The 17,227-nt window shown below is 41.7% G+C and overlaps 2 protein-coding genes across 2 annotated transcripts in view; both read left to right on the top strand.

Annotated features, from left to right (window-relative positions):
* LOC109850499 (probable leucine-rich repeat receptor-like protein kinase At5g49770) overlaps positions 1 to 787 on the top strand; it is a 12,630-nt gene extending 11,843 nt beyond the window's left edge. Inside the window, exon 19 of the mRNA XM_020420512.1 lies at positions 177 to 787. Coding sequence (XP_020276101.1) covers positions 177 to 644 — 468 coding nt within the window. The 3' untranslated portion in view covers positions 645 to 787. The remainder of the gene's footprint in view (positions 1 to 176) is intronic.
* Positions 4,884 to 14,486, top strand: LOC109850502. Its single transcript, XM_020420515.1, has 2 exons — positions 4,884 to 4,997; positions 13,791 to 14,486. Exons 1-2 carry the CDS (start codon positions 4,895 to 4,897, stop codon positions 14,480 to 14,482), a joined length of 795 nt encoding a protein of 264 aa, XP_020276104.1. The 5' UTR covers positions 4,884 to 4,894; the 3' UTR covers positions 14,483 to 14,486.

Here is a 17,227-nt window from a genome sequence, read left to right as displayed (position 1 = left end):
CTTCTTTTTATTGTTGTTGTCTTTATTTTCTGTATTTAAAAAACTAAAAATGAAGCTGTATATGTTGATTGGCAATACCTGGTAATTTATGCTAGCACAAATACGAACAATGTCTCGTGAAATTATCTCAACTTCGAAATGAAATTTCGTTAAAACACATTTATCAATGTTTACAGGGTTATCTAGATCCAGAGTACTACACTACTCAACTGCTGACGGGGAAAAGCGACGTTTACAGTTTTGGGGTCGTAATGCTAGAACTAATAACAGCAATGCCACCAATTCACAATAGCAAATACATTGTCCGAGAGGTTCAAAAGTCAATAAACAAGAAAGACCTGAAGTTCTATGGTCTAGCTGAGTTAATGGATCCTGTCATCCGATATGGACCTCATATTATAGGTTTCAAGGGGTTTGTAGACCTAGCACTTCGATGCGTTGAGGACTCATCGGTAGATCGACCGACAATGGGCGAGGTTGTTAAAGAACTTGAGGTGCTGGCGGCTAATGAAGGAATGAGCAGAAACTCATCTTCAGCATCGTCGTCATCAACGAGATATCTGATTCCTAGGAGGGATGGAGGCAATAATCCTTTTGAATACTCTGGTGGCTACTCATTCTCAATAGAACTTGAACCGAAGTAGCCAGTAGTAGTGCAGTTCCCTTCAATTTTCTTTTCCTTGTTATAGGAGTCTGCATGTTTACAAGTTCATCATACGTACATGTTTACTTTATGATTAGTTACCAACTATAGGTAAAGCTAGCTTCTTAATGATAAGATAAGGTAAGGGCCTCTATATCTCAGGTTTCTCTTCGGAAATGCATCTAGAATATCACTTGTTCTGCTGCTGACCGCTTTCACTAAGGTGTCATCTGTGGATTGCTAATTAAGTATATATATGCTGAAATATCGACGAATATCGTTCCATGTTGGGTCATGGAAAAATGTCGATTCCTTTTAAAAAAAGAAAAAAAGAAAAAGAAAAGGCTACCAGCGTATACTTAAGTTTACATTGAAGACACGTGCAATTTGGGACTTGTTCGGAATTTTCAGTTCTTGTAAGGTCTGGCGATACTTGTTCTTCCAAAGACTGAAAGGGACTTTACAGAAGAGAATTTGATGATCTCTTGTCCTTCATTGAATCCAAGTATAAAAAGAAAAAAGAGCGTAGTGGGATAGAACATTTTGATAAAGAAGAAGAAATAATTAAAAAAATGATTTTTTAACCTTTCTAGGTCATCAAGTAAATAGCCAACGGTGCAAGATAGATTAAAGAGAATGATTTACTGTACTGTGTTTGATTATCAATTTTACGTGGACAATCTTAATCAGTGTTTGGTTGTAATTAACCATTTGGACTCACTTTTAAGTCAAGTTATAAGCAGTCACTAACTATACCTAGTAGGGTTAATTACCCAAAAACCTTAACTGAAAAGTGGACCTATTTAGCTGTAATAATTGACAATCAAAAGTGGTTTTTATAGAATTATCCTATTTTAAATGTGATTTTTAGGACATGTTTGGTGAGCAGAAACTAAATGGAAAGTGTAAAAAAAAAGGAGAAAGAGAAAGTACTTTCTTAAGAAGGTACTGTTTATGAACAATGCATCAGGGGACAGGGAGGCGACACCTCACTTGTCCCACTCAGGGTCCCTTATTTTGGGGTCTCTATAGCACCACTCTATAAGAGGGTGACTTGACACCACCCTCTTATATGTGCCTCCGCGTATGCGCACACTGGACTGCAACGGAGTCGGCGCTGTTGCTCAGGAAGCACCTAATTAATTGGCTATTTTATAGAGACATGTAATTACTTAAGGATATCCTCTAATTGCCCCAAACGTAATCTTAGCTACGTTGGTGAATCAAATTAACATCACCTTATATCCTTGATGACTACTTATTAGTTAGCGTAAGTGCTTTGACTAGTAAAAGATTATAATGGAAAGTATTTATATTATAATTAATGGTTCATAATGAGGAGCAATTCTTAGTAAGGAGTAATTTTAGACCTATTTGTAAATCCAGTTGGGAATGTGCCTACAAGTTTAAGGTTGTTTTAGTATTTATATTATTTATTGTAGATGATGTTACAATGTTGAATGGTGTGTTGCTGACATGACGTAAGTGCAAATCGTTACATGGTAGATCAACAACAAACGCAGACCGTGGCTAATCTTTCGAGCGCGTACTCCATCAACAAAACGCCGGACGACATTGTCTCTTTTTCTTCTTTTTCTTTTGCCTTTTTGGCCAGAGTGCGCTACCCCTTTTTACTATGTTAGATATTAAGACCATCTCCAACCCCGCGTCATTTTGAGGCAAAACGTCATTTTGCCGCTCCGATTCCTCTCCAACCCAGCGGCATTTGTCGCGCTATTTTAGCGGTGATGAACAGCGCGACGCCATATTTGGCGTCGCACTGTTCATCACCGCATTACTGTTCATTTATTATTATTTTTGTTTTTTTTGTTTAACCTCATACTTTTATGTATTTATAATTTGACCCCAATTGTTTTATTAAATATATAAAACAATCCCAATAATATTTAAATTTTATAATTTTACCCTAATTGTATAATTTGGACAAAATAAATTATTTTTTAAAATTAAAAATAATGCTAAAATTTAAAAGACATTATTATTAATTATAATATTAAAATCTAGATATTAAGTAAAGTCCCATGAAATATAAAGAGCAATCCCAATACATAATTCAAATATAATTTACATATCTGAAATACATAACATATAAAAACTGACACGTATAATATAAAACTTCATTAAAATAAAACATAAAATACAAACTAAACATAGAACATTTCCTGAGATGGACAAGCAACTCTCAATAATCTGGTAGATCGGGGCCAGAGTGTCCAATATCATTGAAATAATTGCCAAAATTAGAAGCAGACCCTTATTCTTGTTGATTTCTTTTTTGTATTATTTTAATCTGTTGAGCTCGAACGTACTCACGCACGTTTGGATCAATAATGGAATTCAAATCTTTCATTATAATTTTCCATTCATCTCTATCTTTTTTCATGGCTATCTTTTCTCGTTCGATATCAAACGCTACTTGCCTGTCCAAGCTCGCCTTGTCTAACCTGTCTATAAGTCGGTTGCTGGAGGTCTCGATGGACTCCACTACACTTGACTCATGATCATCATTTTTCCTTTTTAATTTAGCTTTTTTTACCCCAATAGGTCATTTAGATGGAGTAAATGATGACAGTCCAGGAGATGTTGATATAGGAGATCCCGGAGTGGGATTATCTGATTGTGACGAGTCGAAGTTCACACTTTGGGATTGTTTTCGACCAACTTGTCTTGCTGTGGGGACATCATCTTTGAATTTTTCAAAATTTTTAACCATATTCCCAGACATGATCAAATTTGAAACCTTTTTTGTACTTTGGTTCTTGCATAAATAACATCTTTGCTCGAACTAACTACAAATTATAGTGAACATCAAGTTATGTATTTCTACGAGTGGGAATCAATTTTTGATATCAGGTCAGCTTTACACATTGTCCAACGTATACACAGCTCAGCTCTCCTTGAATTGTGTGAAAGCTTTGTACGAGTGGGAATCAATTTTTGATATCAGGTCAGCTTTACACATTGTCCAACGTATACACAGCTCAGCTCTCCTTGAATTGTGTGAAAGCTTTGTACGAGTGGGAATCAATTTTTGAAATCAGGTCAGCTTTACACATTGTCCAACGTATACACAGCTCAGCTCTCCTTGAATTGTGTGAAAGCTTTGTACGAGTGGGAATCAATTTTTGAAATCAGGTCAGCTTTACACATTGTCCAACGTATACACAGCTCAGCTCTCCTTGAATTGTGTGAAAGCTTTGTACGAGTGGGAATCAATTTTTGAAATCAGGTCAGCTTTACACATTGTCCAACGTATACACAGCTCAGCTCTCCTTGAATTGTGTGAAAGCTTTGTACGAGTGGGAATCAATTTTTGAAATCAGGTCAGCTTTACACATTGTCCAACGTATACACAGCTCAGCTCTCCTTGAATTGTGTGAAAGCTTTGTACGAGTGGGAATCAATTTTTGAAATCAGGTCAGCTTTACACATTGTCCAACGTATACACAGCTCAGCTCTCCTTGAATTGTGTGAAAGCTTTGTACGAGTGGGAATCAATTTTTGAAATCAGGTCAGCTTTACACATTGTCCAACGTATACACAGCTCAGCTCTCCTTGAATTGTGTGAAAGCTTTGTACGAGTGGGAATCAATTTTTGAAATCAGGTCAGCTTTACACATTGTCCAACGTATACACAGCTCAGCTCTCCTTGAATTGTGTGAAAGCTTTGTACGAGTGGGAATCAATTTTTGAAATCAGGTCAGCTTTATACATTGTCCAACGTATACAGCTAAAAGCAAATTTGAATTTTGTGACAAATTGATAACAGCTGGAAAGCATTTCCTAAAATCAGCTCAACTTTACACATTGTTCAATGTATACAGCTAAGCAAAGTTTTATAAATAGCATACTAGATTAGGTACATCCACACAATTACTCGTTGTTGTGTTAAAATTATTATTCTCCATTTCTGCATACTTCAGTCATTCTTTTCTTACTTCAAAAATGAATTTCGATGTTGGAGGTCCATCATACTTATCATCATCTTCATCTTCGGATGATGATAATTTTCTGTCCAATATCATTGCAGAGATTGATGAAACCGAAGAAGTAATTTGTGAGTACATCAACAACAACATGATCCTCGTTAACAATTTACATCAACACAACTACCAACCGATCCATGGTGGCTCGATTCCCGGTCATGCAGTGATCAACCGCGATCGAGAAAATGCGCATCAGAATTTGGTCATAGATTACTTTGCCAATAATCCACGTTTTGGAGAAGATATGTTTCGTCGTCGATATCGGATGTCAAGAAGTTTGTTCCTTCGTATTGTTGATGCAGTGAAAGATCATGACTATTACTTCCAACAACGAAGTGATGGACTTGGTAGAATGGGATTATCACCGTTACAGAAAGTAACAGCTGTTTTTCGCATGTTGGCATACGGTCTACCAGCTGATGCTACGGACGAATACGTTAAAATAGGTGAGTCAACAGCAATTGAAAGTATGAAAAAATTTTGTCGTGCTATGGTGGAAATATTCGCAGAGCGGTATCTACGAACACCTAACGCTAACGATATTGCTAGGCTACTCTATATTGGAAAAAAACATGGTTTTCCAGGAATGTTAGGAAGTCTTGATTGTATGCATTGGAAATGGAAAAATTGTCCAACAGTATGGTCTGGGCAATACACAGGACGTAGTGGGTCACCAACTATTATCCTCGAAGCTGTGGCAGATTATGATCTTTGGATATGGCACACATATTTTGGTATGCCAGGCACCAATAATGATATCAATGTGCTGGAGTCATCTAATCTTTTCTCTAACCTAGCTCAAGGTTGTTCGCGGGAAAAATTGTTTTCTTCATTGATGATTCCATTGATTACTTTATTAACAGTTTATCGGTTACAAAGATCCGGTCTTTTTATAAGATCTGGTTACAACAAAATAAAAAAAAAAGAAAAATTACAACTTTCCTTTTATGTCGAACGAATCGCGAGATCCTGTTTTGCGGTCTCTCGCTTATGTGGGTTCTTTGCCTGCACCGGGGTTAATCCGTGGACCACCGCACGATCTTGATCCGATCGGATCTACACGGTATAGCGGGTGTTATTTCATGAAGGAAATAACAGCCGAGAGGATTATTTCACCAAGGAAATAATAGCCCTAGTTATCGAAATCGACCAAGCGAAATCGAGACTCTTCTCGGGATCAAAGGCCAAGCTTTGATCCGGAGGAAAACCATGTAGATCTCAGATCTGATCTCTCTCGAACTCCTGCCTTATTTGGCGTGGATGATCGCCAAGAACCAGATCTGAGAGTCCGAGTCTTCTAAGTTGAAAATCCGAGGGTGAGTTCTCAATCCAGCAGAGTTTCGGCTCCAAAATTCCAACCTCCAAAACAATGAGCATCCAGATCTATTTATAGGCTCTGAACTGTGCCCAGGCACCTAGGTGGCTCGGCCACCGAGCTACCTCCAGGTGGCTCGGCCACCGAGCTACCTCCAGGTGGCTCGGTTTTGGCCGAGCTCTCCTGGGTGTGCCGTTGTGTCCGTTTTCCGGTTTCGCGGTTTATCCGAGTTTTATTATTGATCTGGACTCTGATTTGGCAGTCTGGATCCTGATTTGATAGTAAATCCGTTTCGGTGTTTGAATTCGAATCCGTCCCACAGTTAGATGACTCGTTGACTCACCGAACCGTTAACTTGATTCCGCACGCGAGTGGATGTATTCCGTTGTTCGCGTGCGGTTCGTTAGCCTCGTAGCCTCATTAATCTGCTTCGTCGCATCTCACTTAGCTTCGATGTTGAGGTCTAACGATTACGCTTGGATACATCGCCCGATGGTTCGTTGATTTGTTGAATCACCGTGCCGAGCTGTGTTAAGGGACCTATAAGCAGTTTTATACGCCTACAGATACCCCCTCAAAGGTATTTCAGCCTCGTTCTTTTATAGAAGAGTTTGGAATACTTTGGATATGATTGTCCCAACCTTCAGTCGGTGTAACGGGACTTTGGAATGACTTTTATTCTTGATTCCTTTAATCCTTCAGGCTATTCGGTGCTTTGTCGAATGTCTGCAAGGGTTCCGGTGCTGCATTTATTGTCTGACCGTTGTCGGAATTTTGAACTTGAAGTTAATTCATGATTTACTAATCTTTAGCCCGTGTTTGTTGGTTCAACATAAAACTGACCATCGATTGTTGGCGTTGAGCTCTCATTTGCGACGCGTTGTCTGGCGTAGTGTTGTTGAGTTATCCTTAAGAATATTTTTAGAAAAATATTCTCCAGAAACTTCTCAACCAAAAATAGGGAATAGTTTATACTCGTATACCTTATTGGAGTAATAATAATGATCTGAACCGGCCGTCGGTTGATTTGAAGTCGTTTCGACACTCAGTTTAGCTCCAATTTGAATTTTGGTCCAAATCTGGTTCAAACTGGTTCAGAACTAGTTCAACCTGGTTCAAGACTGGTTCATGACTACTCAGTGTAAAGGACCCGCAGTTAGCTTTAATTCTTGACTCCTTTGATTTTTAGTCTATTCGATGCTTTGACGAATAGCTGAAATCCTTCCGGCGCCGCGTTTATCGTCTGGCCGTCGTCGAAGTCTCAAATCTAAAACTTATGAGTTGAGTTTGGCTCGTGTCATCGAGTTAACTTTGAACTGACTATCTCCGTCATGATATATTAACTCGTGTTGACTTTTTGCTCGCAACGTGTTGACTGGCGTTAACCTAGGGTTACGCGTTGATAGGCGTTGGCCCTAGGGTTTCGAACGTCGTACGTTGACTTTTGGTCGCAACGCGTTGACTGGCGTTGATCTAGGGTTACGCATTGACCGGCGTTGACCCTAGGGTTTCGGATCGCTTGACGTTTGTTGGAGTATACACAGTTTAAGCTCTTGAGGTATTGGAGCATGGCGGTCCTAAATGTCGGAGTTGTTAGATGCTCAAGTCACGAGACCAACTAATGAAGATGATGCTTTAATGACTTGCATTTATAGAATTTTTGGCAAATTCTCAGCCATCAACGGGTTTGATAAACCTTTACCAACTACCGTTTGAGTCGGGCTAGCATGCAGATTGTTTAAGTCCGTTCCGCATGTGATGTTATGCTAAAAGAGTTAACCCTTTTAGTGCTACGATATTGAATACGTAGACTTCGTCTTTCTCCCGTGAAAGGACTAAACAGTAACATGTATCAGACGTTGACTTAGGATTTTTGGCAAATCCTCAGCCCTCAACGGATTTGACATGCTTTTACCGATTACCGTTTGAATCGGGCTTACATGCGGATTGTCTTAAGTCCGTTCCGCATGTGACGTTGTGCTAAAGGAATGAACTCCCTTAGACTTGATGCTACGACTTCGAATACGTAGACTTCGCCATTGTTACGGGAACAGGCTACCCGGCAACGCGTGTTAGTGTTGACTTTAGGATTTTTGGCTAACCCCCAGCCTTCAACGGATTTGATTAGCCTTTACCGACTACCGTTTGAGTCGGGCTAGCATGCGGATTATCTAAATCCGTTCTGCATGTAACGTTGTGCTAAGAGAGTGAATTCTCTGAGACTCGCTGCTATGACTTCGAATACGTAGACTGCGCCATTGTTATGGGAATAGGCTATCCAGCAACATGTATTAGACGCTGACCTATTCCTACTTAGGCTTCGAGATAGAATACCCCAGAATCGAACTCTGGTGTCTTTTTCTACGGAGAAAGACTAAACCGGCGACGCGTGTTAGGCGTCGGCATATCCTTTCTTAGGATTCAGGATGAAATTCCCCATGCGTGTAAGACATGGATTTTGGTGTTATTAATAACAACCTGCCACAATGTTAAATATGTGGGTGGGTGTTCTTTTTAACGGTTAAGAACTAACCGGCAGCGCGGGTTAGGCGCAGACTTATCTCTGCTTAGGTTTCAGGATAAGATACCCTAGAATCGAACTCTGGTGTCTTTTTCTATGGAGAAAGACTAAACCGGCAACGCGTATTAGGCGCAGACTTATCCCTGCTTAGGATTCGGGATAAACTTCCACAGAATCGAACTCTGGTGTCTTTTTCTACGGAGAAAGACTAAACCGGCAACACGTGTTAGGCGTTGACTTATCCCTACATAGGATTCGGGATAAAATTCCCCATGCGCGTAAGGCATGGATTTTGGTGTTATTAATAACAACCTGCCACAATGTTGAATATGTGGGCGGGTGTTCTTTTTAACGATTAAGAACTAACCGGCAGCGCGGGTTAAGCGCAGACTTATCCCTGCTTAGGTTTCGGGATAGAATACCCCAGAATCGAATTCTGGTGTCTTCTTCTTCGGAGAAAAACTAAACCGACAGCGCGTGTTAGGCGCAGACTTATCCCTGCTTAGGATTCGGGATAAACTTCCTAGGATGAATCCTAGATTGACAAATTCTTTGAGAAGGTTGGTGTCTTCTCTTGGGGCAAAGACGAACCCGAAATGGGAGATGAAGAATTTTATATTCTATCTCCCGACACTGAAGAAGAAGAATTTTATATTCTATCTTCAGCTGGAAAGGAGACTCGAGGTGGGATCTCCACCCCCAGAATCCGAAAAGGTGAAACTAAGAGGGGGATCTCCACTCCGAGAATCGAAAAGATTCAGATAACCCTAACTGTTGGAAGATTTGATTACCGAACTAAAGATAAATTTCTCATTTATCGAGAGTGAATTGTGGTTTTGGTCCTAACTGTAGGAAGGTTTGACCAAGCAGGAGTTTGAGATGACCCTAACTGTAGGAAGGTTTGATCACTCGATTTGAAAGTGGACCTCTCGTTCATTGGAGGAATCGAGAGGGGATTCTAGTTTTGGTTCTAAATATAAGAAAGTTTGACCGAATGAGAGGTTTAAGATGATCCTAACTGTAGGAAGGTTTGATCACTCGATTTGAAAGTGGACCTCTCGTTCATTGGAGGAATCAAGAGGGGATTTTAGTTTTGGTTCTAAATATAAGAAAGTTTGACCGAATGAGAGGTTTAAGACGATCCTAACTGTAGGAAGATTTGATCGCTCAATTTATGGGCCTCTCGTTCATTGAAGGAATCGAGAGGGGATTTTGGTTGTGGCCCTAATTTTTATAGGTTTGACCTGAAAGAAAAGGGAGTGGAATACAAGTAGCAGTAGAAATACTGGTTTGTACTGGCCACTCGATGAAGGGGTTTGATGTTAATTAATCAGGACTTAACACGTCAAGCTTTGGAAATTGCCATAAATTGGCGGACAGAAAATTTAGTGGACCCACCATCAATTGACTTGATCAGTGGGGGATTTTTGTGAGGAAAGATTAATCTGTCAAAAGGATCGAATCTCGTCTCAACAAGATAACTCATGAGAATTAGTGAATTTGATAACAATAATGGAAAACATCCCGACATTTATAGTTTAAATGTGGATGTTTTACTTATCACTTTTATAGTGATTGGGTTATCCCTAAGAATATCACATGTGGTATTCTTTCGGGAACTTCCTGATACATGATTAATCCACCCCCAGCTTCCCTTGTGGAACTGGGTCCGACATTATATTCAGTTACATGACTGTGTTATCCTTAAGAATATTACATATAAAAATTCTCCAGGAACTTCTCGTGAAAGAAATGAAACAGTTTAGACTCATATACATGTTGGAGTATCAGAGAGCAGTTTAACCTCTTATACCGATCGGAGGATTGAGAAGCAGTTTATACTCTTATACTCGTCGGAGTTTAAGAAAGGAGCAATTTATACTCTTATACTTATCGGAGTTTAGAAAGGAGCAGTTTAACCTCATGCACCTGTTGGAGGATTGAGAAGCAGTTTATACTCTTATACTCTTCGGAGTGTTGTTTCGACTTAATTAAGCAATATAATGCCGACCTCAACCAAGGTTTGGATGCTATTCTTAAGAGCAAAGCATTCCTTGGTGGGATGAACTACCCTCCTGCGGTATGCACAGTACTTTGGGTCCATAGTGTTGTCAGCTTTCTCCTGATTTGTGATAGGTGGTAGCTTGATCTTGTTGCTTCCAAGGAGGGATTCGAAGATGGCTGGAACGTCTTCGTCCTTGAAGGAATACTCTTTTTTGAGTCTCGGGTCCGAAGTCTTTTGCTGCCTTCGGGATTACTGTTGTGACGTTCGATTAGCACCAACAGCAGCTGCAGGTGCCTTGCCCTTACCACGAGAGGCGAAGTTCGAGTTCAGAGGATTAGCCGTCAGTAGGTTCCTCTCGGCCTTCTTCCTTTGGAGGAAGCGTTCGGCTTGTTCACCACGCACCTTCAAGTCTTTCCAAGTGTTAGACGGTGTTGTTCCGATTGCCTCCAATACGTCCAATGCGAGGTTGTTGTGGCAAGTCTGGAGAATGAACTCCTCAGTGATCGGGTCCCGACAGTTCATCACCTTGTTCCGGAACCTTTTGACGAAGGTGTCAACCAATTCCCCGTCTTTTTGTTTCTCATTGACCAACGATCCGATGGATATCTCGGTGTCGTCGTCGAAGAAATTAGCGAGGAACTTAGTTTCCATGTCATCCCAGCTATTCACGCTTCCTGGCTTGAGGCGACGATACCAATCGAAGGCGGCTCCACGAAGAGGGGCAACGAAGGACCGTACCATCAGAGGCTCATTACCGGAGATGACTCCTAGGTGCGATTTGAAGTAAATCAAATGCTGAGTGGGTGAACCCTTCCCATCAAATGGCGTGAAGTTAATTAGACTGAACTTCACCGGATAGGGGATTGATTCCCATTCTCTTGGGTATGGACAAGGAATGCCCGTCTTCTTCATCTCTTGAGCAGAAATCAACGTATTGATTTTGCTCTCGAGGTTTTTAATCTTCAAGCTTTCACCTGAGTCTTCGTTGGCATTCTCGTTACCACCCCCTGCATTGATGGAAGAATTATTGGCATTGTGAGTTTCATTCGCATCTGTGTCCTCATCTTCCAGATCAATCTGGTTACGACAACTTGGTTCGCCTTGCTTGTTCGTCAATGCTTGGATTTGTTGGTCATGCATTTCTCTCATACTCTGCATGGCCATCTGCATTTCGAACTTGAAGCTCTCCTGTTGTTTAGCCATGGCTTCTTCGAGCATCTTGGCTACTTGTTCCGTGATTATCATCAGTGACTCGCGGGGTTGCCCCTCGCTGGATACTGTATTGTCTGATGTGACAGCAGAGCAAGAATCCGATTCTTCATCTTCTGACGATAATCTTGTCCGAACCCTACCATAAGTTCCTCGTATGATGGCTCCGGACTGCAGACGGGTCATCCGCCAGGGTACTTCCAGAATCGACTCGGGATTATCCTGTGTCGATGTCCCTTTGCTGGTCATATTAGTGGTGACCCTCAGGAATTCTCCGTCTTCAACTACCGTTCTTCTTTGTCGGAAACTCCTAATCCTTAGTTTTGGCATTTCGGTACTGAGCCATTCGAAGACCGAAACTCTTTCGGGGACCGTCTTGATGCAGTTGCACTCAGACAATACTGCCCGAATGAGTTTGGAACAAGGGCACTGAGTTTCTAGTCCTCGAGGACTCCTCTTCCTGGTTTTCCTCGTACCACCAACACGATAGTACAATTCGTCGGCTTGACGGTCGGAGTAACCTATCGTGTGTTGGTACGACTTCTCAGGTATAACGTCGTCATCATCAGACGATAACGTTTCCTTCTAAGGGCGAACTGCCTTCTTTGGGCTTTCAAGAGTCACGCGCCTCGAGACATGCCTTTTTGGGCGTGAGTTCTCAGCGGGCTCCTGGACTCCAATGCGCAAATTAGTGCGCGTAGATGCCCTAATTTCTTTGTCATGTTGAGGGTGGCAGCGACCCCCAGCATGTTGAGTCGTTCGGGGCTTCTTGATCGGGCTCAAACGTTCTTGAACTGGCGCCTTGCATCGTTCATCGGGAAGTGGGCCGAGGCGCTCCAAAATGGACTTCCTTCTTCGGGATGATTCCGCGGGATCTCCCGGAGTAGCTATTAGAATTGCCGGCGATTTCGGTTGATTCGCCAGAGTTTGAACTTGCCTCGAAGGCTGCAATGATTGTGCCTTAGCCTGAATCGCCGCTTCAGACTTCGGCTTCCATACTTGGCGGGTTGGTGGCGGCTTTTTGGCCACTTCCTTCTGTAGCCTTCTGCAGGCTTTTTGGACTTGAGCCCGTGCCTGCGTTGACAGTGCGCGGCGCTTGCGAATGCGCTCCTCAAGTGTCGAACGATTCCGTGTGACACAGATCCATTCGTTCGTTGGCGGCTTGGAGGAGCTGTCATTCATTGGTTGTTGAGGTTGTTTGCCTCTCTTGTTCTTCAGATCCGTGTTATAGCGGATTCTATCCGTGGATTCCATCGCCTTCGCGAGTTCTTTGGCCAAACGTTGGCGTCGCCTCTGACGGGCTCTCTTGGAAAGAGTAACGGAGGAATCGGCGGGAACAGGCTTAACCTGGTTGGAGGTTGGTGGAGCCTCACCTGATGCAACCATGGCATCAATCGGGGTGAGATCTTCGTTGGTATTCTCAACTTCTTCATACCAACAGACCTTTCTCCTGGAGGAGAACTTCTTGGACTTGAGGGGGGAGGTCGATCCGGACGAGGATGACAGATACTCCTCGAACTTTTGCTGGTCGAATTCATACTCGACCTCCTCCTCGACCGGGATTGAGATCCGCGACTGCGACGCGACGATCTCGACAGCGAGATCGGTGGCTCCCACTGTGGTCGTCAGATTGTTCGCGGGAAAAATTGTTTTCTTCATTGATGATTCCATTGATTACTTTGTTAACAGTTTATCGGTTACAAAGATCCGGTCTTTTTATAAGATCCGGTTACAACAAAATAAAAAAAAAGAAAAATTACAACTTTCCTTTTATGTCGAACGAATCACGAGATCCTGTTTTGCGGTCTCTCGCTTATGTGGGTTCTTTGCCTGCGCCGGGGTTAATCCGTGGACCACCGCGCGATCTTGATCCGGTTGGATCTACACGGTATAGCGGGTGTTATTTCATAAAGGAAATAACAGCCGAGGGGATTATTTCACCAAGGAAATAATAGCCCTAGTTATCGAAATCGACCAAGCGAAATCGAGACTCTTCTCGGGATCAAAGGCCAAGCTTTGATCCGGAGGAAAACCATGTAGATCTCAGATCTGATCTCTCTCGAACTCCTAACAACGAAGTGATGGACTTGGTAGAATGGGATTATCACCGTTACAGAAAGTAACAGCTGTTTTTCGCATGTTGGCATACGGTCTACCAGCTGATGCTACGGACGAATACGTTAAAATAGGTGAGTCAACAGCAATTGAAAGTATGACAAAATTTTGTCGTGCTATGGTGGAAATATTCGCAGAGCGGTATCTACGAACACCTAACGCTAACGATATTGCTAGGCTACTCTATATTGGAAAAAAACGTGGTTTTCCAGGAATGTTAGGAAGTCTTGATTGTATGCATTGGAAATGGAAAAATTGTCCAACAGCATGGTCTGGGCAATACACAGGACGTAGTGGGTCACCAACTATTATCCTCGAAGCTGTGGCAGATTATGATCTTTGGATATGGCACGCATATTTTGGTATGCCAGGCACCAATAATGATATCAATGTGCTGGAGTCATCTAATCTTTTCTCTAACCTAGCTCAAGGTATTGCTCCTCCCGCTCACTATGTTATTCAAGGAAAAGAGTATAATATGGGTTATTATTTAGCTGATGGTATATATCCGAAATGGGCTACTATTGTACAAACAATCCAACAGCCACAAGGTAGGAAGAAAAAATATTTTGCCATGAAACAGGAAGCATGTAGAAAAGATGTAGAACGTGCGTTCGGAGTTCTCCAATCACGATTTGCAATCGTGGCAGGATCAGCACGTTTTTAGAAAAAACATGTATTACATGACATAATGACTGCATGCATTATTATGCACAATATGATAATCGAGGATGAACGTGATCTTTATGCACCAATTCAAGAAGTGAGGGAATCACCAACACCAGAAGTTGATATGGTAGCAGATAAAACTACAAGATTTACTCAATTTATTGCACGTTACGAAAAAATCAAGGATAAAGATGCCCATATTGCGCTTCGTAATGCTTGATAGATCATCTATGTGAGGAATACACTAATTCAGATAGTTAAGAGCATACTAAATTTTTAATTTTTACATTGTTGTTAATGTTTAATTATTTTCTTACATTTTATTTTCTGTTGTGGTCTTGAATGTAATATTTTGGCAATATTAATAATAGGTATATAATATTTTATTGTTTTATTAGTTTAATTTTTTAAATAATAAATCATTTTGTTTGGAAAATATGTGAAAAAATAAAATTTGATATGTGAGGTTAATTGTTGAAATAGTTAAAAATATAGGGAATAAAAAATAATCATATAAAAGTAGATAAAAAGAAAGATACTGAGAATATTCCTTTTTGGTGCAAAAAATGGTGCAATGGGTTGGAGATGAATTACTGTTAGATGTGACTTTTGCACCATTTTGGTGTAAAATTTGCACCATTTTGAAGCAAAGGATTGGAGATGCCCTAAGCACGTATCTTTTGAATGTAGCAAACCTTATAATATTACATCTATTTATTTCAAAAGTGTGATGCCTGAGGATTATATTCTCAAGATAAATTACATTCTATCAACCAAATACAACCTAACTACTTGTATTTATGGTACCTTGACTAAGGAGGCGAAAGTTTTGATCGCAGCAGCGGACATATCTGGCTGCGATCATTTATTGCTGCATAAGCCTACAGTTTATTTGACGTGAACATCTAATTTAATATTTTCTGATGAGAACATACTTATCCTTGACTTGAGTTCAGGTTGAGAGTAGGAAATATCAGTTGGTCACAGATTTAGCATAGCAGGTGTTGGGTGTTGTTGATGCTCGTGAACAAACAGTCGATGTGGGTTTCAGAGTTGCTGGATCGTCGAGAGAGACGGAGGGCCGCTTTCCTTCTTCGACTTTATGCTTGGTTCTCAGAGCTCGTGGTGGGCGGATCACCTGCACACACAAGAATCGCGGGAGTACGGGGCCTGTTTCCCCGTGGTATCTCCGACGATCAAGTCAGCTGGTGTACTTGGTCCAGTAATGGAGGAATAGTATCCTCTTCCAATATGTAACTAGGGAATTTTTAGGTAGTGATGGAGAGACCGAACCTGCTTTCAGGATGAATAGCGTCTGTATTTATAGAGGACGCCGAGGGTAGAACAAGTATTTAGTGGGGGAGGCGGCTCATGATGACGGCGAGAGGTGAGCTGGAGGCTGAGTCATCCTCTGCCCCATTAGTGTCGATTGATGGGTGGTGACGGATCACTTCCGAGATATGGGGAATCAGCAGCCGTTGAGGCTTGTTTGCGGGTGACGTGGAGTCGCTTCTGTGGCATGGGGAATCAGCAGCGCGTAGCGGAAATTTCGACAGCACTTCGGTATGGCGGGTGACGTGGAGTCACTTCTGTGGCATGGAGAATCAGCAGCCGTTGAGGCTTGTCTGCGGGTGACGTGGAGTCGCTTCTGTGGCATGGGGAATCTGTTGCGCGTAGCGGAAATTTCGACAGCACTTCGGTAGCACAACAAGAGAGTCAGGTCGCAATAGGAATTCATGTTTCACAAAAGAAACAAGAACCTTAAGCAAAATATCTCAACAAAGTGGGATGTTAGCTTTTCCTCTCATCAGTTCTAGGACTGACTTGTCGAGGGAAGCTAAATAAACTATTACAAATCACATAAATAGCAAGGCAACCAATTTTACGTAGTTCGGCAAATTGCTTACGCCCACGGGGAGAGGATGGAGAGATTCTACTAAATCAAGGAGAGTACAAATGGTTACAATCTCATAAAACTCACAAACTAACCCTCAACCAAAGCTCTCAACTTGCTCATGTTTACGGTGAAAGTTGATGTATTCATTGTGGCATTCATTACAACTTCAGTCGTTACAATAAAAACAAAAAAAAAGATAGTCTTTTTATAAGACTCTTACACAATGAAAATAAAAATTACAACTCTATCAAACAAACGCAGGGAGATCGTTTATCGGTCTTCTGTTTATGCAGGATCTTTGCCTGTGCCGGGGTTTATCCATGGACAACATTAGATCTGATCCGGTTGATGGAAAATTAGGCAGAGTTTCACCTTCACCGAGAGAGTATTTGATTGAAGCACTAAAATCAACCAAGCGAAATCAGCAGCTCTTCTCGAGATTAAGACAAAGCCTAATATCAAGGAACGGACGTACGGGGCTTCGGATCCTTCGAATAGCTCCTTCTTTATGCTGGAGTTCGCTGGGATCTCGCTAACCCTCGATGAAATTCGTGGTTCTTGGCTCTGGAGTTCGACAGCACCTCCTCCTATTGATAATAAATCACCCCCTGTGAAATGAGCCCCTAGGTCTGTATTTATAGGCTTCGGTTGGGGGGTTTTCAGATGAGAATGATGGATTTGGCCTTATCTTCAGTTGATAACGGCCTAATCACGTTTGTAGATAAGATTAAGTCAGTTAGGAACTCCTAGAACAGATAATACGTGCGAAAAACCATTTTAAAACCGAAAAACGTGTCCGGGGGTCGAAACAGCGCAGGGGGGGCGCGGGTCGGTCGGATCCGACCC

This window comes from Asparagus officinalis, chromosome 7 (genome assembly GCF_001876935.1).
Source record: "Asparagus officinalis chromosome 7, Aspof.V1, whole genome shotgun sequence".
Taxonomy (NCBI): Eukaryota; Viridiplantae; Streptophyta; class Magnoliopsida; order Asparagales; family Asparagaceae; genus Asparagus; species Asparagus officinalis.
This window is presented reverse-complemented; position numbering and strand designations above follow the sequence as displayed.